The sequence below is a fragment of the Corvus cornix genome, chromosome 3 (assembly GCF_000738735.6).
Source record: "Corvus cornix cornix isolate S_Up_H32 chromosome 3, ASM73873v5, whole genome shotgun sequence".
In the NCBI taxonomy this organism is placed as follows: Eukaryota; Metazoa; Chordata; class Aves; order Passeriformes; family Corvidae; genus Corvus; species Corvus cornix.
Window position 1 is genome coordinate 113,764,894 of NC_047056.1, and position 25,734 is coordinate 113,790,627.

General features: G+C 54.9%; 1 protein-coding gene across 1 annotated transcript in view; it reads left to right on the forward strand.

Annotated features, from left to right (window-relative positions):
- Positions 1–25,734, forward strand: part of OTOF (otoferlin) — a 79,109-nt gene that overhangs the window by 32,299 nt on the left and 21,076 nt on the right. The window contains 22 exon segments of the mRNA XM_039569728.1: positions 5,712–5,785; positions 7,758–7,884; positions 8,425–8,479; positions 9,155–9,286; positions 9,656–9,718; positions 10,526–10,610; positions 11,672–11,831; positions 13,075–13,094; positions 13,097–13,260; positions 13,572–13,758; positions 14,711–14,934; positions 15,797–15,905; positions 16,351–16,534; positions 17,998–18,118; positions 19,009–19,109; positions 19,540–19,630; positions 20,848–20,964; positions 22,137–22,289; positions 22,732–22,921; positions 23,253–23,377; positions 23,914–24,048; positions 24,662–24,823. Coding sequence (XP_039425662.1) covers positions 5,712–5,785; positions 7,758–7,884; positions 8,425–8,479; positions 9,155–9,286; positions 9,656–9,718; positions 10,526–10,610; positions 11,672–11,831; positions 13,075–13,094; positions 13,097–13,260; positions 13,572–13,758; positions 14,711–14,934; positions 15,797–15,905; positions 16,351–16,534; positions 17,998–18,118; positions 19,009–19,109; positions 19,540–19,630; positions 20,848–20,964; positions 22,137–22,289; positions 22,732–22,921; positions 23,253–23,377; positions 23,914–24,048; positions 24,662–24,823 — 2,779 coding nt within the window.

Sequence of the window (25,734 nt, forward strand, 5' to 3'; positions counted from 1 at the left end):
TTCCATGATTCCCGGATTCCTTGGTGCACTGAAGTTTGTTTGCCTTTTATTCCCTCGATATTCCGCCACCGGCTCCAGCAAAGGCAAGGAGAAGACCAAGGAGCACAAGTAGGTTTGCTCTCCCTGCTCCTCTTCCTCCTGGTTCCCACTTTTCCAGCTGATCCGGTTGGTTTGCTCTCCCTGCTCCTCTTCCTCCTGGTTCCCACTTTTCCAGCTGATCCGGTTGGTTTGCTCTCCCTGCTCCTCTTCCTCCTGGTTCCCACTTCTCCAGCTGATCCGGTGGCTGTGCTCTCCCTTTTCCAAAGCTGGACCTGTCCACCCTGGAAAAACTTGGCTCTCTTGGATGTGTGGCCTGAGGGTTTGGAGCCTGCAGGGAATATTTATCCAAAAAACCAAGGAATATTTATCCAGCAAAAGCTTTGGAGCCTGGCAGCGCCGGAAGGGAACTGAGAGGTTTTGAGGGAAGCCTGGATCCGTCCGATCTGGATGAAGGGAGTTTCCCAGCCTGGGCACGGACAGGACAGGAGAGGTCAGGGTGCAGATGGGACTTAGATCCGGCTTTTCTTTGGATATCAGGAAAAGGTTCTTCCCTCAGAGCCGGTGGGGCACTGGAACAGCTCCCCAGGGAATGGTCACATTCCCAAGGCTGCCAGAGCTCCAGGAGCGCTTGGACAGGGACAGGGTGGGATTGCTTGGGTGTCCTGGGCAGGAGTTGGATCAATGATCCCAGTGGGTCCCTTCCCACTTGGGAATTCCTTGATTCCATGATCCAACAGCTCCTGTGCCCACATTAGGCTGCCAGGTTTCTCCAGCTCCTGCCTTCCTCTTATTCCCAGCTGTTTTCATGGATACCAGACCGGGCTGTTCTCCCAAGAGCCGGATCCTCCAGCTCTGCTGGAGCAGCTCGGCTCAAATTTAAACTCAGCTCCAGGGAATGCTCCTGGAATCACCCCCAGGCACTTCCCCATCCAGGAGGTCTCTTCTGGCTCCCGTTCCTTGTTTCGTGGTTTAAGGATCAATTCATGGCACATCCCATGGCTGGACCTTCCCAATTAATGGGATAAAGTGAGGAAGAGGAGACGAGGTGGGAAAGGAGGAAAATGTCCTCAAGGAGAGGGCAGAGTCAGGAAAAACGGGAAGAGATCTCCCAGCTCTGGTCCTTCCTCTGGGAAGAGGCACAAAGGGATTGAGGGTTGGGATCTTCCCAAGGGTGGTGGGTGTAGGATGAACCAGGATCTGTCCCCTGGAAGAACAGGAAGATTCCTGACAGGCGGAATTCCTTCAAGGAAGTGAGCCGTGGGAATGCTGCTCCCTGCTCCCAGCAAAAAGCAGTGATTACAATGTCCTTTTATCCATGGATAATTCACCAGTAACAGGATCTTTAACTGGAATCTGGCCAGGAGAGGCTGCTCCTGACTCCCTGCCGTGGCTCCAGAATCCCTGTGGATTTGGGAGATCCCCATGGGTGAAATCCTAAAGGACAAAGCCAAGAGGAGCAGCAGGAAGATTTGTGGAACTGGAGATGATCCATGCTCAATCCCGTATTAGACCGCAGAAAATCCACGGGAAGAGCACTTCTGGAGGCTGGGTGGAATCTCCCGTGTCTAATACGGATTCAAACTTTGTTGGAAGTTTCTGCTGACGTGGGATCAGCATCAGGATGCTCCCTCCTCCACCCCAAATTTTCCAGAATCCAGGTGGGATGTGCTGGAGCAGCAGCAGCTTCTCCGGAGATCGGTTCTTCGGGAAAGAGGGAGAAGGCCGGGTATTGGCAAAGGAGCGCTCCGGCTGCTGTGGCAGCAGCTCAGGTTCCGCGGGGCCGCGGATCCTCATGGAATATTCATGTGGAGACGGTGTCAGCTCTCCGCCAGCCCCCGCTTCCCACCGGCGCCGTCGGGAGCGTGGCGGGAGCAGCGGAGGGATCGGGAAGATCCCACAGAACTCCCGCTCCGCCACGGAGGAGGCTCGGAGGGATCCCCCATCCCTGCTCCGTCCCCTCGGGCACTGGGATGGCCGTTCCACCATAGAGGTGCCGCCATTCCCGGCTCAGCTCTTCCAGAACCTTCTCCTGCAGGGCTGGGTGAAGGTAGAAGCTGGGATGGGAAGGGGGAGGTGTTTGGGATTGGGCAGGGCTCACCCAGCTGGGAAAAGGGACGGGTGGGGATTGGGAAGGGGTTGGGGATCGGGATGAGCCACTCGGAAGCTGCTCCAGAACATTTGGGATGGCTCCGTCCTCATCCTCATCCTGTTCCTTCACTTCTCCTCCGCACCTGCCAAGTGCCGCCAAAATCGGCCAAAATGGGCCAAAATCCACTGCTTTGGAATTTATTTCTTTGTCTCTTTTTTCCTGTTATTCCTCTTTTTCTCCTTTTTTCCTGTTTTTTTTCCCTCTTTTCCTCCCCTTCCTTTTCCTGGTGCTTTTTCCTGTTCCTTTGGAGGTTTTTCCCCTGCTTTATCCTCAGCATGTTTTAATCCTGACAGGATTTTTCCGCATGTTTTTTCTTTCCTTTATTTTTTCTTCCCTTTTTTTTTCCTTCCCCCCCCCCCCGCCCCCCGCTGATTCCTCCTGGGGTTTCTTTCCCAAATTTTTCTGGTTTTTTTTCTTTTTTTTCCCTACTTTCCCCCTGTTCTTCCCTCAGGTTTTTCCTCCCCACATTTTATTTTCCCTTTACCTTTTTTTCCCATTTTTTTTCTTTTTTCCCCCCTCTGCTTATTCCTCCTGGGGTTTTTTTCCTAACTTTTTCTGTGTTTTTTCCCTTTTTTTTCTATTTTCCCTCCCCATTTGTCCATCCCCATTTTTACCTCCCTGTTTTTCCTTCCCATCTTTTCCCCCCCATTTCTTTTCTCCCTCATTTTTCCCTCTTTTCCCCTTTTCTCCTTTTCCTTCTCTTTTCTATTTCTTTTTATGTTTTTGCCTTTTATTCTTCTTCCTTTTTTCTTTTCCCTCTTTTTTCCTTTTGTCTCTTTTTACTTTAGTTCCTCTTTTTTGTTTTTTGCCCCTTTTCCCAATTTTTTCTTTATTTTCCCTTTTTCTTTTCCATCCTTTTTTCCCCCTTCTTTTCCCCTTTTTTTCTTTTTTCCCCTCTTCCTTCCCCCTTGTTTCTTTCCATTTTTTCCCCTTCCCCCAGCACTCTCGAAACTCTGTTATTCCCTGCCCCTTCCCCTTCCCAGGGCTCCATTCCCAGTGCTGGGAATTGGCTCAGAGGAACTGGGATGGACACGGACACAGCACCTGGAGCTCTGTTCCATGGACGGGCCTGGAGCCCTCTGGATTTTTCCCTCTGATCCACCTCATCCCGTGGATGTTCCAGAGGCTTTTCCCCAGCTCCAGGGCCTTTAGGAACACATGGAGCTGCTGATCCCAATTCCTTCCCTGAGTCCCCACTCCACGAGGGGCCGGAGGGGCGATCCCAGCTCCCGCATGGATCCCTTGGGAAGGGGCTGGGTTGGGATGGTGATGCTGGGATGGGTCTCAGCGCACATTCCTTGGACCAAGCACTTAATCCCAGTTTTTTCCAAATGGCCCAAAACCACCGTCATCGTTTTACTGACGGGAACATCCGAGGGATCCAAAGCATCCTCGGTGTCCGTGGATTTGGGAGGATGGGAGAGGACCCTGCCAGGTTTTTCCCTGCAGGGTCCATCACCAGCTGCTCCTCACTTTGGTTTTCCTTCCCAAGGAACCTCAGAAATTCCTGGAAAAGGGATTTTATCCCTGAGCATCCACAGGTAAAATGACAGCTCTGGGACTGGAGGGACTTTTTGCTCTCCGGTTCTAAGAATTCCATGGAAAAGAAAGGAATGTAATCCAACTGGAGGTGTGTTGTCTTATGGAGGGCTCTGGCTGCTGGGTATTCCGGGCTGGAAGGAATCTCTGTGGCGGAGAGCGGTCTGGGAGCAGAATTCCAGAACCTGAGCCGTGATTCCAGCATTTCCTCATTAAAGAAATGAGTTTGAAAACAGCTCCAAAGGGTTCCATCCCCTGGGTGTTTCCTGGTGGGATTACAGGTACATCCTCACCTTTTCTCCTCCAATCCATGGAAAAACTGCACCATCATGGAGCCTCCTGGGAATTAATCGCAGCTCCCAGAGGCCGGAGTGTTGCTTTAGTCCCAGATTTAAATAGTTCCTGGATCTTATCCCGACTGGATTCCTCTTCCTCAGATAATGTTATTTTCCCATTCTCTTTAATTTTCTTCCCGCTTGCTCTGGCTCTCTCTGCAGCCTGCAGACTTCTGGGGGTTGCTTCCAACCAGGATGCACCAGGCTGGCTGCAATTCCAGGGTTTCTTGGTCTTGGGAAAAAATTCCCAAGGATAAAACTTGACCCCTTGGCCTCATCCAGAGGTGGGACTGGGAAACCCCACAGATTCCATGGCGTTGCCTTGTGGGCAGCACATCCCAATCCCGTAGGATCCAGGAGCTCTGGATCCGCTGGATCCCCTGGCCTGGCAGCCAGCTGGAGGTGAGGTCCTGGCTGGAGGTGAGGTCCTGGCTGGAGATTAGATTTGGGTTGGAGGTGAGGAAAAGTCCAGGCTGGAGGTGACATGTTGTCCTGGCTGGAAGTGGATCCCAGTTTGGAGGTGAGGTCCAGCTTGGAGGCGACATCAAGGCTGGAGGTGAGGTCCAGGGTGGAGGTGAGTTCCCATCTGGAGGTGAGGTTCATGTTGGAGGTGAGGTCCCAGTTTGGAGGTGAAGTCCAGTCAGAAGACGAGGAAAGCTCCAGCCTGGAGGTGAGATCTGGTCCTGGCTGGAGGTGAGGAAAGGTCCAGCCTGGAGCTGAGTTCCTCGTTTGGAGGTGAGGTCCAACCTGGAGGCAAGGCTCATCTTGGAGATTAGATCCGGGCTGGAGGTGAGGTGGGGAAAGGTCCATCCTGGAGGTGAGGTCCAAGCAGCAGGTGAGGTCAGGGCTGGAGGTGAAGTGAGGTCCTGTCTGGAAGTTAGATCCAGGCTGGAGGTGAGGTCCAGGCAGGAAGTGAGGAAAGGTCCATCCTGGAGGTGAGGTGAGATCCAGGAAGGAGGTGAGGTCCCGGCTGGATCTGAGGTCCAGGCAGGAGGGGGGGAAGGTCCCAGTTTGGAGGTGAGGTAGAAGAAAAGGGTGAGGTCCTGGCCGGAGCTGAGGAAAGGTCCAGCCTGCAGGTGGGGTGTGATCCTGGCTGGAGCTGAGGTCCAGCCTGGAGCTGAGGTCCCGTGTTATTTCCAAGCTGCCCCAAGAACATCTCCAGCAAAGCTGCCAAGGTTCCTACGCTTCCAGTGACGGGAATTTTCCGATTAAAAACATTTCCCCCCTCACAGGTGGGGGAGTAGTTGGAGTGTCTGAAATTTGGGGTGTCTGAAATTTTGGGTGTTTCGATGTTTGGATTTTTGGGGGTTTCATTTTCAGTCGTTTCATTTTTTGGTCTCTTGGAAAGAAATTCCATGAACCGGTTGGGAGAGATGAGGAGTGGGACCACAACACGGACCCCCAGCAGGGACTCTGCTCAGTTATCCCAAGTTATGATTCCCAGATAAAAAATGGGTTCCAAGATTCCAGGGCTGTGGATTCCACTGTGATCCTGCCTCTGCCTCTGGAATATTCCCTGCTCTGTTTTTCAGCTGATATTTCCTCTTTTCCCTCTGGAAGAAATTCCTCCTGTTCCCACCTCCCAGGTCCTAGAAAACACTAAAATACAGCACTTAATGGGAATTTTTATTCTCCCTCTCTTCATCCAGAGCTGGAAAAGGAGTTTTTTCAGCCATGAAGCTTGGAAAGACACGTCCGTCCAAGGACGAGCATCGGAAACAAGGTACGGTCGTGGAATGATGGTGGATTCCTGGGACAGCAGCAGCGGGAGAGGAAGGGCTGCTTGTTCCCTGGGCTTGGCACCGTGGTGGGGCTGGAACTGGATACCTCTGGAAAGGCAGGAGAGGGCAGCAGGTGGAAATTCATTGTTGTTTCCATTCAGAGCCTCAGGATCAGTTTTCCACTGCGAAGAAAAGCAGGAATGTGCGCTTGCAGGCAGGGAAAAGCCTTGCTTTGGATCGCGGTGCTGGGAAAACTTCCACTGCTTTCCAGCCAGGTTTCAGGATAGGAAAAAGGAATTTTGCCTGGGATGCTGGCACGGATACCTGGGTGCTCTTCCCAGGCCCTGGGTGTTCCCCTCGTGGTTAAAGCTTCCAGCAGGACCATGGGAAAACATCCAGGATGCAAAGGCAGGAATGGGGCGCTCGGTCCCATGGAAGTTGGATTTATCCATGGTCAGGGAATGGTCACTGTGTGGTGTGGTCTGTGCTGCATGGCCAGGAAGCTCCTGATCCCACCTTTCCCAGGAACCTCCAGCTGTCCCACACCTCCCCTGGGCTGGGATTGTTATTCCGACCCTTGGCCACTGGAGATGGGATGGGATGGGATGGGATGGGATGGGATGGGATGGGATGGGATGGGATGGGTGTCCTACACCCGCTGCCTGTTGGCCAAGCCAGCATTCCCAGCATTCCATGGGTGCTTCCATCCCATCCAGGCTCCTCTGGCGGGTTAGATCAGGACCTGTTCACAAGGTGGGACAGGCTGGAAAGGGCTTGGAGCCACCTGGGATAGTGGAGGTGTCCTTGCCCATGGAAGGGGGTGGGATGGGTGGGAATGGTCCTGCTCAGGGCTAACAGATTCTCCAGATGACCAAAATCCAAACTGGGAGGTGCTGGTCTGTCCATCGCCTGCAGGTCGTGGGACTTGACCTGCTCAAGTCCTTCATCATCAAGGAATCATGGAATGGTTTGGGTGGGAAGGGACCTTACAGCTCATCTTGTTCCAGGGGCAGGGACAACTTCCACTATCCCAGGTGGCTCCAAGCCCCCTCCAACCTGGCCTGGGACACTTCCAGGGATCCAGGGGCAGCCGCAGCTTCTCTGGGAATTCCAGCCCAGCCCCTCCCCACCCTCCCAGCTGGGAATTCCTTCCCAAGATCCCACCCCAAGCTCCCCTTTCCCACTGGGAAGCCATTCCCTGTGTCCTGCCCCTCCAGCCCTTGTCCCCAGTCCCTCTCCAGCTCTCCTGGAGCCCCTTCAGGCTTGGGAAGGGACTCCAAGCTCTCCCTGGAGCCTTCCCTTCTCCAGGTGAACATTCCCAGCTCTCCCAGCTTGGCTCCAGCACAGAGGGGCTCCAGCCCTGGGAGCAGCTCCGTGGTCTCCTCTGGAGCCGCTCCAGCAGCTCCATGACCGTCCTGTGCCGAGGATCCCAGAGCTGGAGGCAGTGTGACTCTGGCTCAGTCTCAGTCTCCCAGCTGGGTTGAGGACTCCCTTTCCCACAGGAAAGGAGCATTCCAGCACCTTCTTCCAACAGAAACCCAGGCATGGGGATGTGCTGGTGGGATCTGGGCTCCTGCCGTAGTTTTTCCTCTTGGAATTGACCAGTTCCTCCCATTTTTTCACCCCTTTCTCCTCAAAACCAGGGAATTGGTTGTCTTGGCAACATCTCTTGTGCTCCTCAGATCCCCAGCTCTTCCTCCAATGCTCTTTCCCCCCCTGAATTTGGGGTGTTTATCATTATTCCTTTTTTTTTGTTCCCAAAACCCTCCGCAGGAATTCTGCCCGGATGGAATTCCATGTCAGCTCTCTGATAACCCCTTTTCCGAGCAGGTTGTCCGAGACCCGACCTGGTTCCCATTGTTTTTGCGTTCCCGGCCGAGGCCGAGGGGATGGGTTGGTTTCCTTTCTCTCAGCCTTTAATTATTCACTGATGGAAATTAAAACCGGAGCCATTCCTTTGTCCCATTCCCGCAGATGATCCGGCAGTTCTGGAAACAGAAGACCTGGATAGAAAGGCCATGAGATACGGAGCAGGCCTGGAGCCAGACACCATCTCCCTGGCCTCTGTCACCGCTGTCACCACCAATGTCTCCAATAAAAGGTGAGATCCCAGCTGGGATTGTGCCAGTGGGAGGTGAGGACGGACATCCCAAAAATGTCTGATCCCTGACTTGGGGAATGTTGGAAATCATTGTCCCATGGAGCCAGCAGGGTGGTTTTTTTGGAATATCTGTCCTGCAGCAGTGATCACCAAAGTTCTGTGGAGTGTTCCAGGTCCCAGGGTTGAAGGAATGTTGAGGGTGACCCTGCTCTTGTAGTGGGAGAAACTTGGGGCAAGGACCTGGAGGGACAGGACACAGGGAATGGCTTCCCAGTGCCAGAGGGCAGGGATGGATGGGATATTGGGAAGGAATTGCTCCCTGGGAGGGACTGGGATGGAATTCCCAGAGAAGCAGTGGCTGCCCTGGATCCCTGGGAGTATCCAAGACCAGGTTGGACGGGTCTTGGAGCACCCTGGGATAGTGGAAGGTGTCAGGGTTGGAACTGAATGATCTTTAATGTCCCTTCCTACCCAAACCATTCCATGATTCCATGAATTCCATCCGTGCTTTGACCCAGAGTTTCTTCTGCTCTTCCAAAGGTCCAAGCCTGACATCAGGATGGAGCCAAGTGCCGGGAGGCCCATGGATTACCAGGTCGGTGACACTGCTGTGTCCCCAAGCTCCGCTCAGGGGGTCACAACCCAGGCTTGGGGACACTGTTTGCAGGGACCGAGCTCCTGGTGGGGCTCAACTCACTGGGCTTGGAACCAGAACATCCCAAGAGCTGGAATTCCACTGGTGGAGCCGTAAACGCAGGATTAAGTCATTTACTGGGGTTGGTGTCCAGCATGTGAAGCCCAGAGAGCCCAAATTCAGCCCAAATTCAGCCCAAATTAAGCTCTCTTTGAGGCTGTCCCCAGGGAATTTCTCCTTGGAGCAACCTGGGATAGAAGAAGGTGTCCCTGCCCATGGCAAGGGGTGGAATGGGATGAGCTTTAAGATCCCTCCCAATTCCAATCACTCCATGATCCCGTTGTGTTTTCCAGCAGAAGTGAAGCCAATGGGATGGGTCTCTCTGATCCCACAGCTTGGCTAAATCCATTGGATTTTCCATGTTGTGCAAAACGCCCACACCCTGGGGCTGGAATAACCGGGATTCCTGGGATCTCCTGCATCCCACACCCCACCAGCCCCTCCTCGCCTGTGTCCCAGTGGGAGCAGCAGACCCCATGGCACTGGAAATTCCCCTTGGTCAGAGGTGGAGGGGATGGGTGAAGGCAGCCTGGAGCTGCTCCCGGGACGTGGAAGTTTGGGAATTCCTCTCCCCAGGTCAGTGTCACCATCATCGAGGCCCGGCAGCTCGTGGGGCTCAACATGGACCCCGTGGTGTGCGTGGAGGTGGGGGAGGAGAAGAAATACACGTCCATGAAGGAATCCACCAATTGTCCCTACTACAACGAGGTGGGTCCAGCCCCTCTGCTACTCCCACCCCTCCATCCGGTGATTTCTTTCTTCTCCGTGGTTTTTTGGGTTAAATTCCTGTCGGAATAAGGTGAAATCTCAAACCACACATGAGAAACGAAGCCTTTGCCCTCTGGAATTTTGTGACCAGTTATTCCCAGGTTTTCCAAGAAATCGGCGCTTCCGTTGGCTCCCCCCACTCATTGGGGGGTCAGTGATCCGTGTGGTCGCACACTCAGCGTTGGGATCACATGGATGCATCCCTGCTGGGCCATGGGCTGCAGGAGCTCCCCCAGGCATCCGCAGCTTCTCCGGGGCGTTCCCGATCCTGATGGATCCCACCCCTCATGATTCCTCTTTCCCTTCCAGTATTTCGTCTTCGATTTCCACGTCCCCCCCGATGTCATGTTCGACAAGATCATCAAGCTCTCCGTAAGTGACCCCGGTGGCCTTGTCCTTGTCCTTTTTGGGGGGCTTTGGAAGCAAACAACCCATTTTTGGGATGGATTTAAGGTCCTTGATGTGAGATTCCCAACAGGAATTCTCTTCTGCAGACCTCCAGTCCGTTTTTCTGTTCCAACCTTCATTCCTGGCTCCACACAGCTCCCACATTCCCTGTGTCCCTTCATGGGTGGTCTCTGGTATTCCAGAGCTGGATAGAACCAAACTTTGGGATTTGTTTATTCCTGGGGAGAGGAAAGACCTTCCTGAGCCTGCCAGGGAAATTCCTGGAGCATCAGACCTCTTGTGGAAATCCAGGACTGGGAATGCTGAGAGCAAAGCCAAGATTTCAGCCCTCCCAAAACCCAGAAGGTGATGGACAAGATTTGCAGATTCCCTGCCCAATTAGGACATGTTAATTAGGATCATCCGTATCCATCCCATGCACAAACTGGTCGTACAATTTCTCCCAGTTTTCCTCAAATTCTGAGCATCCTAAAGGCTCCTCCATCAGGGAAATATCCAAATGTTTGCTGCCATAGGGGCTGGAAAAGGGATCTTGCTCCAAAGATTAATTTCTTTGCATTTTTTGTTCATTCCAAATATAAACTTCCTGGCAATTCCACTAATCAGGAGCTGCCAACCCCACCAGGCCTCTTGGTGTCCATAGAATCCTCCCCAGACCAAGGAAAACTCCTCAGCTCCTTTTCCATCTGGCACCGAAGAGCTCTGGAAATCGTTTTGTGCCTCCCAGGTCCTGGGAAAATTCCTGAGTGGTTTTCCCCTCTCGATTTCCAGGTGATCCACTCCAAAAACCTCCTGCGGAGCGGGACACTGGTGGGGTCCTTCAAGATGGATGTTGGGACTGTTTACACCCAGCCTGGTATGTGAATGTTGTTTACGACAATTCCCGGGTGTCTGCGCCTGCTCTGTGGAGTAAAATTCCTGGCAAAGGAGCCAGGCAGGCGCTGGTTTCCTTGGAAAATGCTTTCCCAATTTAGTGTAAATGTGCAAGACATGGTCACCTGGGCTCGCTCGTAGGTCAGGGAAGAGCACTTCTGGAGAAGGCTCCATATACCCCCCTGAATTCATGGAATTCCAGAATAGCTTGGGTGTGATGGGACTTTAAAGATTATTTAATTCCAACCCTGACATGGGCAGGGACACCTCCCGCTATTCCAGGTTGCTCCAAGCCCTGCTCAACCTGGCCTTGGACACTGCCAGGGATGGGGCAGCCACGGCTGCTCCAAGAATTCCATCCCAGCCCCTCTCCAGCGTCACAGGGAAGAATTTCTTCCCAATATCCCATCCAGCCCTGCCCTCTCCCAGTTCCCTGTGTCCTGTCCCTCCATGCCTTGTCCCCAGTCCCTCTCCAGCTCTCCTGGAGCCCCTTTAGGCCCCACAAGGGGCTCTGAGCTCTCCCTGGGTCCAGGTCTTCTCCAGCTCTCCTGGGTGTCAGAGATCCCTCCTGGATATGCTGGTATCCAGCCCAGCCCCGCCCTGCCAAGGAAGAAGCCCCAGGTGACATTCCCAGGCAGGACATCAACGTTCCGGACAGGAAGGTCCAGGACTGGATCCTGCCCTCCATGTCTGGCATTTCATCCAAGCCAGGAAGGCACCTGGAAAAGAGAGGGGAGGTTGATTAGAGCGGCTGATCACCGACTCCAACCATCCCCAGCACTGCCAAGGCCACCCCTGTCCCATGTCCCCAAGTGCCACATCCATAAGGGTTTGAATCCCTCCAGAATGGGGACTTGAGGCTCCACCTCCCCCAGTTTATCCCATTGTTTCTTTGCCTTCAACACTGGACACATATTCCCAATAAATTTTCCAGGGGCTGTTGGGATCCCTCACACACAGGGCAGGTCCCACTCCATGGAAGGCTGTGTCGTTGTTGGCCGAGTCTAGTTGTGACCAAGGTGTCTTTTGTCCCCTGGGTCGCAGAGCACCAGTTCTACCACAAATGGGCCATCCTGTCCGACCCTGAGGACCTCACGGCCGGCCTCAAGGGCTACCTCAAGTGTGACATCGCCGTGGTGGGCAAAGGGGACAACATCAAGACCCCGCACAAGGCCAACGAGACGGACGAGGATGACATTGAAGGGTGAGGATCTGCCAGGATCCGCTTCTCCTTGACTTCCTTGGGAATGGCTTTCCACCTCTCTTTACCTCGGATGGGATGAGAGGATCCAAACCTGGGGCTGGTGGCGCACAATGAGCCACGAAACCAGAGGGAGCAATCCGGTGCTTTTCCAAGAGAACGTGTGGTCCTGGTGCAATTCCAGGTGATCCCCGGCACAGAGCAGCCATTCCTGGCAGGTCAGACCATCCACTGGTGGTTGAACTCTACAACAACACCAGCCTGGTGTCACCCAGCCACTCTTTACCTGATGCTTCTGATGGGCCCTGGGTGGGAGGATGGGATGGGGATGGGATGGATGGGATGGGATGGGATGGGATGGGATGGGGTCTCATCGCCCACTGCCAAGGCAGAGCAAGCACCTGCCTTGGATGAGGTTTGGATCTCTGGATGAGGTTTACCAGGCTGTGTGTGTGGACGGGGCTCCTGGACTGCCCAGAATATCTCAAAGATCATGGAACAAAAATCAGGAGATTTTAGGACTTGATTCCAGCCCCAACATTTTCTAGCTAAATAAACATCTCCATCTCAAATCTGCCTCTCAGGCTCTCCCCACGTGGAGTCATGGAATGGTTTAGGTTGGAAAAGACCTCTGGGATCGAGTCCAACTGTTAACAGTCAGAAACCACCAGCACAGCTTTCCTGACCTGCTGGGGTTTGAGGAGCCACCTCCAGTATGTTGGGCTTCATTCCAGGCTGTAGTGGTGATGTTCTCCTACTTATTCCTAAAATCCTGGAATGGCTTGGGATGGAAGGGATCTTCAAGATCACCTTATTCCAACCCTCCTGCCATGGGCAGGGACACCTTCCAGCAGACATGGGCAACTCCAGCAATTCCTAGAATTCCTCTAGAAATATTTTGTTCCCAGTATTCCCATGGGCTCATCTATTTCTGAAGAGGAATAAAGCCACAAATTAAAAAAAAAAAAAAAACAACGGATGGAGTTTATTTCTTCCCCAAAATAATCCTCCGAGCCCCTCTTGATAAGGAAAAAATTACTCTTCCGACATCCTGTTCACTCCATTTCCATGGAATGGAGTGGAAGTGGACGGAGTCAGTGCTCGGAAAACGGAGCAGCTCCTCTTTGGTCTTTTATGGGATCACAAAGGTTGGAAAAGATCTCTGAGACCATCTCATCCAACCTTTAGTCTTCCCTGACCACCCCACCCCAGCGGCTGTTCCCAACCCTATCCATTGACATTCCAGGAACCTCCTGCTCCCGGACGGGGTCCCCCGGAGCGGCAGTGGGCTCGGTTCTACATCAAGATCTACCGCGCCGAGGGGCTGCCGCGGATGAACACCAGCATCATGGCCAACGTCAAGAAGGCCCTCATTGGGGAGAACAAGGACCTGGTGGACCCCTACGTACAGGTGGCCTTCGCGGGGCAGAAGGTGAGTGGGGAGGTGCCAGGGTGACCATGGGAGGTGACACCAGCAGGGCCAGCAGGTAGCCACAGATGGTCTCAGTTGTCACCTGGCACCTCAGGATGGGTGTGGAGTCACCTGGCACCTCAGGATGGGTGTGGAGTCACCTTGCTTTCTATGCTTCCCCTCTCCATGATGGGTTTGAGCGCTCTCCAGTTGAGGTAGGGAATTCCTTACTCAGGAGAGGGCAGAATGGATGGAAGGGAGCAGCTCAGGTGGTGAGGGATGGTTTGGGACATCCAACCCTTGTCTGAAATCCATGTCTTTCCACTTCCCAGGGAAAGACATCCATACAGAAGAGCAGCTACGAGCCCCTCTGGAACGAGCAAATCATCTTCACGGAGATGTTCCCCCCGCTGTGCAAACGGATCAAGATCCAGATCCGTGACTCAGACAAGGTCAACGACGTGGCCATCGGGACCCATTTCATCGATCTGAGGAAGATCTCCAACGAAGGGGACAAAGGTAAAGTTGAAGTGGGGGCATTCCTTTGGCAGAGTTCCCAAAGTTTCCCAGACTCCCTCCCACCCCTGGAATTCCCTGGTGCCCATCTGGAGAGACCTCGATGCCCTGAAATGTGAGAGGTTGTTGGCCCAATACTCTAAAACCCGAGATCCGTCACAAGCCTTCAGCCAATTCCCGAAAGCAAAGATACCCCAGAATAATTTGCTTTTCCAAGAATTCCATGGGTGGATGAGCATTTGTCGGGCTCCCCATTCCCACACACACAGGCAAAGATGGGAAACCAAAGGTGGGACTGGAAAGGGACCAATGGGGAGTTCTCCTCCTCAACTCTCAAAATGGGGAATTGCTCAATGGGAGCCTTGTCTCTGCCTTTTGGGCGGGGGGCCCTCCCAGTCTCCATCGCTGCCTTCCCTGCAAAACTTCCCTGAAAAAAAGGAGGCTCCGGGGGGACCTTGTGGCTCTGCACAAGTCCCTGACAGGAGGGGGCAGCCGGGGGGGTCGGGCTCTGCTGGCAGGGAACAGGGACAGGAGGAGAGGGAACGGCCTCAGGCTGGGCCAGGGCAGGCTCAGGGTGGACAGCAGCAGGAATTTCTGCATGGAAAGGGTGCTCAGGCCTTGGCAGGGGCTGCCCAGGGAGGTTTGGAGTGCCCATCCCTGGAGGTGTCCCAGGAAGGGCTGGAGGTGGCACTCAGGGCTCTGGGCTGGGGACAAGGTGGGCATCAGGCACAGGTTGGACTCGATGGCTGGGAGGGCTTTTCCAACCCAAATGATACTGGGATTCCCTGAAAACTGTCTCCATGGATGGCTGCAACCACACTTCCATGGACACACAAGAACATATCCCAGCCTGTGCCACCACACACAGACCAGGAAAGTGATGCCAACCACAAGTGCCAGGACATTCCCTTTTGCCCGTCCATCCCCTTCCCGCCTGCCCATTCCATCCCCACAGGTTTCCTGCCCACCTTTGGCCCTGCCTGGGTGAACATGTACGGCTCCACCCGCAACTACACCCTCATGGACGAGCACCAGGAGCTCAACGAGGGCCTGGGCGAGGGCGTCTCCTTCCGCGCCCGGCTCCTGCTGGGCCTGGCCGTGGAGATCCTGGACACCACCAACCCCGAGATCAACAGCTCCACCGAGGTGCAGGTGGAGCAGGCCACGGCGGTGGCTGACGTAAGTCCCCGTGACCCCACAGCATCCAGGGGGCAGTTTGGGGTCTCAGGAATATTGGATTGTTACCTTCGGCTTCACAAATCGAGGATTTCAAGTGTTGCCCCGGCTGTTCTGGATCTCACAGAGCAATAGAAGTAAATCTTGCAGGATTTCAGGTTTTAGCATCGTTCCAGTGCTCACTTCCCTCGGGAGTGCTGGGAATATCTGAGTGAGATACTTTGGCTCTGGCACAGCTTTCCCAGAGAAGCTGTGGCTGGTCCATCCCTGGAAGTGTCCAAGGCCAGGTTGGACAGGGCATGGAGCAACCTGGGATAGAGGAAGGTGACTCTGCCCATGGAGCCAGACGATCTTTAAGGTCCCTTCTCACCCAAACCATTCTGTGATTTCTATCGTCTCCGAAACTTAGGGATGTTTCTCCGTGTGGAAAATACACACAGACGGTGACTCATCCCCTAATTCCAGTTGTCCCACTCTTATCCTGATGGGTTTCAATCAGAAGCCAATTCCCCCAGCCAGGGGGAATGAAACCACCGGGAAATAAAACCCTTCCAATTCTGTGGGAGCATCCAGGCACCTGGATTTGTGTGGTTTGATCAGTTCCGTTTGGGAGTGAACTCAGGCTCGTATTCCTGAATTTCTCTGAGAGTCCATCCCGGGCACGGGGTGACGGGTCCCAACACAGTTCAAGGCTATCTTTAATTAAAAGATAGTAAAACGAAATCTTTAATTAACCACTCTCTGCAACGAGCCAAGAGATGGGAGACAAGACCCTCCTGGTCCCTTTGGCAGTGGCATCCCGAGGGATGGATGTGTCTCTCCCTCTGGCCCCGACCCTCAGCCCTGGGATCTCTTTCTCCTGCAGAACTGCAGTGGGAAGATGGAGGAATTCTTCCTCTTCGGAGCCTTCCTGGAGGCCACCATGATCGACAGGAAGATTGGGGACAAACCCATCAACTTCGAGGTCACCATAGGTTGGTTGTTCTTTGGGGAGTGTGACGGTTTTGAAAATCAGAATCCAAAGCTGGGAGCGGGGTTTATTCCCGATTTTCCATTCCAACCCCTGCTAGAGCAGGTTTGGGGAGCAGGGAATGGCCCCTCCATGGGCGTGAGGGATGTGGGATCCCACACCCCCTATTTTGTGCCTGCTGGGGTGTGGCCAGTGGAGCTGATCCCTCTCCCATCCTGGCTTTGTGCTCTGGAGAGGCCAGCTCCAGGAGGGAATGTATTCCCAGGGGATTGAGAGGGGACAGGAGCAGGGTATAGACACTTCTCCCTAATTTCTGGCTCCTGGACGTGGCTCCAGGAAGTCAAACGTTCTCTGTGATTCCAGCAGAGAAAACTTCTGCCAGCCTGAATTCAGTCCCAGAGCTGGGAGTTACAACCCTGTGAATCGATTCCATTTTTTTTTTCCTTGAGGTAACTATGGCAACCAGGTGGATGGCTCCAGCAAACCCCTCCTGCGGAGGAAGAAAGAGGGAGGGGATGGGGACGAGGAGGAGTCGGAGCTGCTCCAGAATTCCAGTGAGGATGAAGGTGGTGAGGATGGAGAGCTGGTCTCCGTTTCTTCATCCCAGCCCATGAAGCCCCTGGTCACGGACAGGTCAGTGTGTCCACTTGGGCACTGGGTCAGTGTGTCCACTTGGGCACTGGGTCAGTGTGTCCACCTGGGCACGGACAGGTCAGTGTGTCCACCTGGGCACTGGGTCAGTGTGTCCACCTGGGCACTGGGTCAGTGTGTCCACCTGGATTTGTGTGCTCAGTGTGTCCACCTGGGCACTGGGTCAGTGTGTCCACCTGGGCACTGGGTCAGTGTGTCCACCTGGGCACGGACAGGTCAGTGTGTCCACCTGGGCACTGGGTCAGTGTGTCCACCTGGATTTGTGTGCTCAGTGTGTCCACTTGGGCATTGGATCAGTGTGTCCACCTGGGCACGGACAGGTCAGTGTCTCCACCTGGGCACTGGGTCAGTGTGTCCACCTTGTGTGGCACCTGGGGACGTGGGTCAGTGGTGGCCTTGGCAGTGCCGAGATCCCAGATGGAAAAACTGCTGGAAAAATCTGCCAATGCATCAGGCAGGAGATTGGCGTAAAAGACTCAAATCCTCTCCCTGGTGAGATGTGCCTGGGAATGTCTGGATGTGGATACAAAGGACTGGGATAAGGAAGATAATTGGATTTACGATGATAAGATTCGCTTAAAGTGGATTTTAATCAAGTTTTAGCAGTAGATTGGTGTTAATTGAATTAACTGCCTGATTCAATCAATTGGGAAAGGAGTATCCAGTGAAGTGTCTCCCTGGAATTCCCTCCCTTTTCCCTTGAATATCCAGCACAGATAAAGTCCCCCTGGAATTCCCGCCTCTGTTCCTCGGCTCCTTGTCCATCTGAATCCCAAGGGGAGATGAGAAGCTCCGATGTTTTGGGGCCGCGCCCACCCTGTTTTCCCAAAAATCGCCCGCCTCTGGGAGCCTCCTGCTCCACCACGGGGCTCTGCTGACATCTCCTGGCGGGAATACCCGGGAAGAGCTGGAGCGGGATTTAACTCCTGGTGATTCCAGGTGCAGCAGGATCCACAGTGGCTTTCCAGGGGGTGGATCCCGGCTCATGGCCAGTGCTCCAAAAGTATGGATCACCCTTCCTTTAGCTGTGCCATCACTATTCCAAGGACAGGTTGGGCAGGGGTTGGAGCAACCAGAAGGTTTCAGAATCCCAGAATGGTTTGGGTGGGAAGGGACCTTAACGCTCATCCCATTCCAACCCCAACACATTCCAGTGTCCCAGGTGGCTCCGAGCCCCATCCAACCTGGCCTTGGGCACTTCCAGGGATGGGGCAGCCCCTGGGCACTGCACCCATCCATCCTGGGCCTGGCATTGGGAATGGCCTCGGGAGAAACAGAGCCTCTGTTCTCCAGGATGCATCCGAAGCCACCTCCCTCCCACTGCTGAGCTCCTTTAGTAGCCTTCCCACCACGGCAGTGCCTCCCGGGAGCGGGGTGGGATGGGGGCTGCTCCAGGCCGGGATTGTCACCCCCACACGGAGCGTCTCTCCTGCCTCCTCCTGCAGGAATTATTTCCACCTGCCCTACCTGGAGAAGAAGCCCTGCATCTACATCCGGAGCTGGTGGCAGGACCAGCGGCGCCGGCTCTACAACGCCAACATCATGGACAAGATCGCGGACAAGCTGGTCAGGGATGGACAGGGAGGGATGGAGGGACAGAGCTGGGACACGGGGCTGGCACAAGGCACAGCCACATCCAGGCTCCCTGGGTGTCTCTGCACCTTGGCGCAAAGCAGGGACAGGCAGTGCCCAAAAAGGGGGAAATTCCCAGTGAGGAATCACCAAATTCCAGCAGCTCCTTGAGAATTCTGTGGGTTAGATCCAGGTGTTCCCACAAGTGGGAACAGGGGCAGGGAGGCTGGGCTGGAGGGGTGAAGCACTCCTGTGGCAGAGCCAGGGAAGGGAAAGCTCCAGGGAGAGCTCAGAGCCCCCTGCAGGGCCTAAAGGGGCTCCAGGAGAGCTGGAGAGGGACTGGGGACAAGGCCTGGAGGGACAGGACCCAGGGAATGGGTACAAACTGGAAAAGGAGATTTAGGCAGGATATTGGGAAGGAATTGTTCCCTGTGAGGGTGGGCAGGTCCTGGCACAGGGTGCCCAGAGAAGCTGTGGCTGCCCCTGGATCCCTGGAAGGTTCCAAGGGACAGGGTTTGGAGCAACCTGGGATAGTGGGAGATGTCCCTGCCCATGGTGGTGGAGTTGGAATTCAATGATTCCTACCCAACCCATTCCATGATTTTATGATTAACAGTCTCAGCTCATTCCCAGGGAACCTTCAGGAGAGCTCTACATTGGCAGGGTCATAGCAGGATCCAGGAAGGGTCCCCCTGGCAGGTCCCTCCAAGAGGGTTTGGATCTCGGCCAGCTCATTCCTGGAGGGCACCGGAGCCATTCCCAGTCCCCAGAGCTGGGTCCCCAAACATGTTCCAGGGAAGCAGCCGGGGTTTCCCTCGGTGTGGGGTTGGATCAGGGGGTCCCCCAGCCCCCCACCCCTCACGCTGTCCCCATTGGTGCTGCAGGAGGAGGGGCTCAATGATGTGCAGGAGATGATCAAGACGGAGAAGCCGCACCCGGAGCGCCGGCTCCGAGGGGTCCTGGAGGAGCTGAGCAGTGGCTGCCTGTGAGTGACACGTGGGAAGGGCGGCACCGTGCGGGTCTCTACTCCCCGTGGATGAGGCTGGGAATATCACCTCTGGGAGTGTCACCTCACCTTGCCTTGTCCTCGGGATGACGGCACAACATTCCATGACGTTGGCGCGGTGCCGGATCTTTTGCCTCGGGCTGGAGCACGGTGCTGCCATCTGCACCCCAAAGCAAGGCTGAAAACCTCAAACTGCGGCCTCCACGGGCTGCTGGCACCTGGTGGCACCTGGTGGCACCTACTGTCCCTTCCTGACCCTGAGTCCGGGGTGTGAACCAGCCCCTCGGCCACAGTTCTGTTGGAGACTGGAGGGAATGGGAGCGTTTCCCTCCAGGGATGTGGCCAGGCTGGCAGAGACCTCCCTGGGAAGGGCTCCCGTGGGAATCACCCTGCTGGCCTTTTCCCGCAGGCGCTTCCTGACCTTGGCTGACAAGGACCAGCATCACTCGTCCCGCACGAGGCTGGACCGGGAGAGGCTCAAATCCTGCATGCGGGAGCTGGTGAGTGGGATCTGGTCCCTAAAGGGGCTCCAGGAGAGCTGGAGCAGGACTTTGGATGAGGCCAGGAGGGACAGGACACAGGGAATGGCTTCCCAGTGCCAGAGGGCAGGGACGGATGGGATATTGGGAAGGAATCATTCCCTGTGAGGGTGGGGACAGGTTGTTCAGGAAAGCTTTGGAAGTAGTGGAGGAGGATTCCTGAGCAGGGGCTGGAATTTGGTCCATGGACGCGCTGGTTTCCAGTCCCTGTGGGTCGAAGGTTTGGGGTTTAATTCTGAGCAGAGGAGCCCAAAGACCCCTCGGGTCTCACCCACGTCCCAGGTGTCACTTGGGCCTCCGCTGCCTCCCCTCCACCAGACTCTGGAAAGAAATTCGGGAGCACAGAGGAGCTGGAAGGGGGAATTTTGGGAACCCTGAGGAGCAGAGCTGTGCCAGGGACAGAGGTTTGGGGGTGATTTTGGGAACCCTGGGGAGCAGAGCTGTGCCAGGGACAGAGGTTTGGGGGTGATTTTGGGAACCCTGAGGAGCAGAGCTGTGCCAGGGACAGAGGTTTGGGGTGATTTTGGGAACCCTGAGGAGCAGAGCTGTGCCAGGGACAGAGGTTTGGGGTGATTTTGGGAACCCTGGGGAGCAGAGCTGTGCCAGGGACAGAGGTTTGGGGGTGATTTTGGGAACCCTGAGGAGCAGAGCTGTGCCAGGGACAGAGGTTTGGGGGTGATTTTGGGAACCCTGAGGAGCAGAGCTGTGCCAGGGACAGAGGTTTGGGAGTGATTTTGGGAACTGTGCGGGACAGAGCTGCCCCAGGGACAGAGGTTTGGGGGTGGTGGCCCTGCTCCTTGCCAAGGATGTGCAGGAGAGATGGACAAGGAGCTGGTGGCTTCTCCACCTGGCACAGCCAAGGACACCAACTTCAGTGGCCAGCTGCACCCTGGAGAGCCAGGAATTGTTAAATTCTCCACGTTCACGTGGAAGCTCCAAGGCTCAGGTGCCGGGTGACAGCGGGAGAGGCCCCTTCCTTAATCTACCCCAAAACTCTCCAAGCTCAGGTGACACCGTTGTGGTGTCATCTTCTCCTGGGCTCTGTCTCTGCCCTCTCAGGGGCCCTCCCATGCCAAGGTCAACAGAAGGATGTCCGAAGGTGTCCATCCTGACATAGTGGGATTGAGGCACCTTTGCCTCATCCAAGCTGTGTCCTGATGAGCCGGCTGTCCCTGCAGGAGAACATGGCCCAGCAGGCCACGGCCCTGCGCTCCCAGGTCAAGAGGAACACCATGAAGGACAAGCTGAAGCTGGTGCAGAACTTCCTGCAGAAGCTGCGGTTCCTGGCGGATGAGGTGGGTCCCTCATGGGCAGAGGTGGCTCTGGCTGGGTCAGCACATGGAGACAGAAACCAGGGAGGGATGGATGGATGGATGGATGGATGGATGGATGGATGGATGGATGGAGACCTCCGAGGGCAGGAGAGGTCCCTCTGCAAGGAGCCATTCCAAGTCCATGAGCTGCCCCATGATCCCTGTGCACTCCTGGGTGGGAATGAGCTGATGAAGAAGAACCTTAAGAGTTTCCTGGGGAAGGGACAGAGCTGGGTCCTCCTGCAGCAGAGCTGGAGATGTTTCTGCCAGTCCCAGCCATGGAGGGATCCTGTGGGACCAGGATCTGGGAGGTGACACATCAAATCCCAGGCTGGTTTGGGTGGGAAGGGATCTGAAATCCCATCCAGTTCTAACCCCAGCACCTTCCACCATCCCAGGCTGCTCCAAGCCCTGTCTGACCTGTCCAAGGACACTGCCAGGCATCCAGGGGCAGCCACAGCTGCTCTGGGAATTCCAGCCCAGCCCCTCACCACCCTCAAGGGGCTGAATTCCTTCCCAATATCCCATCCATCCCTGCCCTCTGGCACTGGGAAGCCATTCCCTGTGTCCTGTCCCTCCATCCCTTGTCCCAAGTCCCTCTCCAGCTCTCCTGGAGCCCCTTTCAGCTCTGGAATGATTTTACGACACTTTTACACTTCAGGACTGGCTCGGAGGGGGTTCTTGGTCCTCCCTGGAGCTGCAGCTGTTCCACCTCCTGCTCCCGTTTCCCATGGAGGGCTCCCAGCTCCATCCCTGGTTAAAGCCAGGCCTTCCTTGGCCCTGACCCAACTCAGATTTGAGGTGTGATGGGCCCTGTCCAGACTGGGAACCTCTTCCCTGGAAAGGGATGAAGGAATGGCCCCTGCCGTCCCCTCCCCCAAGGCCACTGAAGGAGAAAAGGAAAATCTTCTGTCTTCTTAGCCCAAATTTATATTTTTTAAAACTTTAACCAACCTAAATCCCAGGTTTTTCCTGCTCTGAGCAGCTATTTTGGAGTGGGAATCTCAAAACTATTCCAGTGCCCACAGTGTGGCATCAGGCACATCCATCTTCCATGGAATCTGTTGGATTTGCCTCCAGACAGTCTCCAGCCCCGCCAGTGCCTCAGTGGTCGGAGCTGGGACACTGACGGGGCTCTCCTGTGGCATTCCCAGCCCCAGCACACGATTCCCGACGTTTTCCTCTGGATGATGAGCAACAACAAGCGCATCGCCTACGCCCGCATCCCTTCCAAGGACATCCTGTACTCCATTGTGGACGAGGAGATGGGCAAGGACTGCGCCAAGGTGAAGACGGTTTTCCTCAAGGTGAGGATCCGTCTGTCCTGGGGGAGCTGCGGCCAAGAGGAGGGAAGTGGAGGAGGGAATTTGGGAGATGAGGATGAGAGTTGTGTATCCGTTTTTCCTGGGGGTTGAATATTGGAAAAATGTGATCCATACTCTGCTGGTAGAGGTGGAAATCTGCTCCTAGGGAGGGTGAAGCACTGACCTTACCCAGCCCGATAAGTGGGAAATGTTTGGAAAGAGGGGACGTGTTTTATCCAGCTGGAAATCCAGAGAATTCCTGGCTTAGGGAAAGGAAATCATGATGGGAAGAGGACAATGCGCGAGCCAGAGTAGTGTCATGATCCCGAAGGATCCTTGGGTTTAAGGAACAGCAGCACAATGGCCCAAAGGGGTTGGGCGCTCCAAGAGGTGGTGTGTCCGTATTCCCGATATCCATGTGAAATCTTCCCTCCCTTGTGCTCAGCTCCCCGGGAAGAGGGGGTTCGGACCTGCTGGCTGGACAGTCCAGGCCAAGATGGAGATCTACCTGTGGCTGGGCCTCAACAAGCAGCGCAAGGACTTCCTGAGCGGCCTCCCCTGTGGATTCGAGGAGAAGAAAACCCCCCGAGGACAAAACCTGCCTTCCTTCCCACCCATCAGCCTCCTGTACACCAGTAAGGAATTCCCACAGGATGGGACATGGAGAAGGTGGGAGGGAGTCTGGCTGGACACCCCCTGGTCCAACGGCTTCCAGGAGCTAAGGGGGAAATCACTCCAGTTCTCCCAGGAGAGCTGGGGGGTGGGAATTGTGTCCCCTCATCCCGCTCCTGTTCACGGCTGATGTTGTGCGCACAACGAGCAGGATGCCAAAGAAATCCGTATCCATTTGGGATTCGCACTTTGAGCTGAGATCCTTCCCCCATGAGGAAAAACAGGCCCCTGAGACCTCCCTTGGATGGGTTCTGGGAGATTGTCCCAAGCCATCCCATCCCCTCTCTCTTCCAGAGAAACAGGTTTTCCAGCTGCGAGCCCACATGTACCAAGCCAGGAGTTTGTTCGCAGCCGACAGCAGCGGCCTCTCGGATCCCTTCGCGCGGGTCTTCTTCATCTCCCAGAGCCAGTGCACCGAGGTGAACATTCCTGGGATGCAGGGATGCAGGGATGGCTGGTGATGCTGCAGGTTCCATCCTGCTCCCGTGGCACACATCCCACGAGGATTAGGATCCCATAAGGATTAGGATGATCCTGGGGTCCTGCAATGGGAAAGCAGCTCTGGAGCTGGGGATTGACTGTCTCCAGGAGATCTTTCCCCAGGAGCCCATTCCGAAATATGCCCCACATGCTGGTGGCTGCAATTGCCCATGATTCCCCATGATTCCCCGTGATTCCTTGTGAATGCCTGCCTGTTGAGGCAGAACTGGGTCATGTTAAAGTGGTTTTTGGGCTTCCTTCCCAGTCCGAGGGTTGCCAAGCTTTAGGAAGCCTGGAGGACACTGGGAATAATCCATCTCTGCTCATCTCCTGTTGGATTGTTTCCCTCAGAAGAATCCCTGGGAGATTCCCGATGCCTCTCTGATCCAAAAAATGCGCAGCAGCCCCACCTGCCACCCTTTCCCAGGACTTTGGTCCATCCCTGGAGCAGTAGCAATGTCTCCCATCTTTCCAGGTTCTCAACGAGACCCTTTGCCCAACCTGGGACCAGCTCCTGGTGTTCGACAATGTGGAGCTGTACGGGGAAGCTCACGAGATGCGGGATGACCCCCCCATCATCGTCATCGAGATCTACGACCAGGACACTGTGGTGAGAAAAGCCCATGGAATTGTGTGTGGTTTGGATGCCGGGATCTCTCCAGAGTTGGAGGCAGAGGATGTGGGAAGCCTTTTTTCCTGATTCCTGGAAAATGATCCCTCCACATCACCCACGGAGCCTCTGCTGCTCATAAATCTCAGACGTAACTTGATGTATCTTGTTTTTGGAGAGGGAAGCAAGAGGCTGTAGCCAAGGAGATTTTCCCTTTGGGAAAACTGCTCATCCCTGGCCTCCTTGCTGTCCCAACCCTTGGCTGTCCCAAACCTCCTTCAAGGAGCCAGGACTGAAAGTTTTCCCTGAGCTTTGGCATCCCAAGCCCAGAGCGCTGATCCCGTTCCTGTTCCAACCACGATGGGGAGGACCACAGGGCTAATTTTGAATTCTTGTGTTGGATCCCCAACTCCAAGTGCTCTTGGGGAGAACCATGGGTCTAATCTTGGAATTCCCCTGTTGGATCCCAACTCCAAGTGCTCTTGGGGAGAACCACGGGCTAATCTTGGAATTCCCCTGTTGGATCCCAACTCCAGGTGCTCTTGGGGAGAACCATGGGTCTAGTCTTGGAATTCCCATGTTGGATCCCCAACTCCACATGCTCTTTCCGCAGGGAAAAGCTGACTTCATGGGCCGGACGTTCGCCAAGCCGGTGGTGAAGATGTCAGACGAGCAGTACTGCCCCCCACGCTTCCCGCCACAGCTGGAGTATTACCAGATCTACCGCGGCAATGCCACGGCCGGGGACCTGCTGGCCGCCTTTGAGCTGCTCCAGGTGCCAGCTGGACAAAGGGATGGGAAGGCTGGATGCAGGCTTGGAAGGGAGAGGGGATTAATTTATGGAAAATCAGATAACTGGGAATAACTGGGAATAACTGCCCCTTCACTGCTTCATTGTTCTGCTGAACCCTTGTAGTTTCTCTTGGATGGATCAACCACTTGTTCATCAAAGGCACCTGGAAGTGTCCAAGGACAGGTTGGACAGGGCTTGGACCAACCCAGGATACTGGAAGGTTTCCCTGCCCATGGCAGGGGGTTGGAATTCAATGGTCTTTCAAGTCCCTTCCAGCCCCAACCATTCCATGATTCATGTCAGTCTGGGGCAATACCGGAGTAAAATTCTTCCACTTTTGTCCTCATGCTCCATCCACTGAAATACTTTTCCCACCTCCTTTTTCTGCCAGGGCAGGTGCTCATCCAAGCCCTTTCCCCCACCACTTTCCTTGGACTCGGGGAACGGCTCACACGGGAAATTTGATCTTTCCTGAGCCCTGGGCTGGATATGGGACCTTAAAGCTGCTCCTGGGCTGAGCTCTGGGACCACATCTCCATTTCCTCACACCCAGCCCAGCAGATGCAATTCCAGGGTGGAACAGCCCTGGGAGTGGGATACATTGGTGGGCTGAGATTGCTGGATTGCTCCTGGGACTGTCCTGTGTGGAAGGACAGCAATTCCCAGCACCTTCTGCTCTTGCATTTCACTTTTCCCAAAGCAACTGCTCTCGGTGCTCCCAGACAATGCAGACCCAACAACTGGGACCAGTTCCAGCTGAGACACCACCCAGTTCCCTCTGGAATTTGTCCCTGTCCATGGCAGGGGTTGGAATGAGTTGATCTTTGAGGTCCCTTCCAAAGCAAACCAATCTGTGATTCCACAATTCTGGGAGATGGACCAAAAAACTGCTT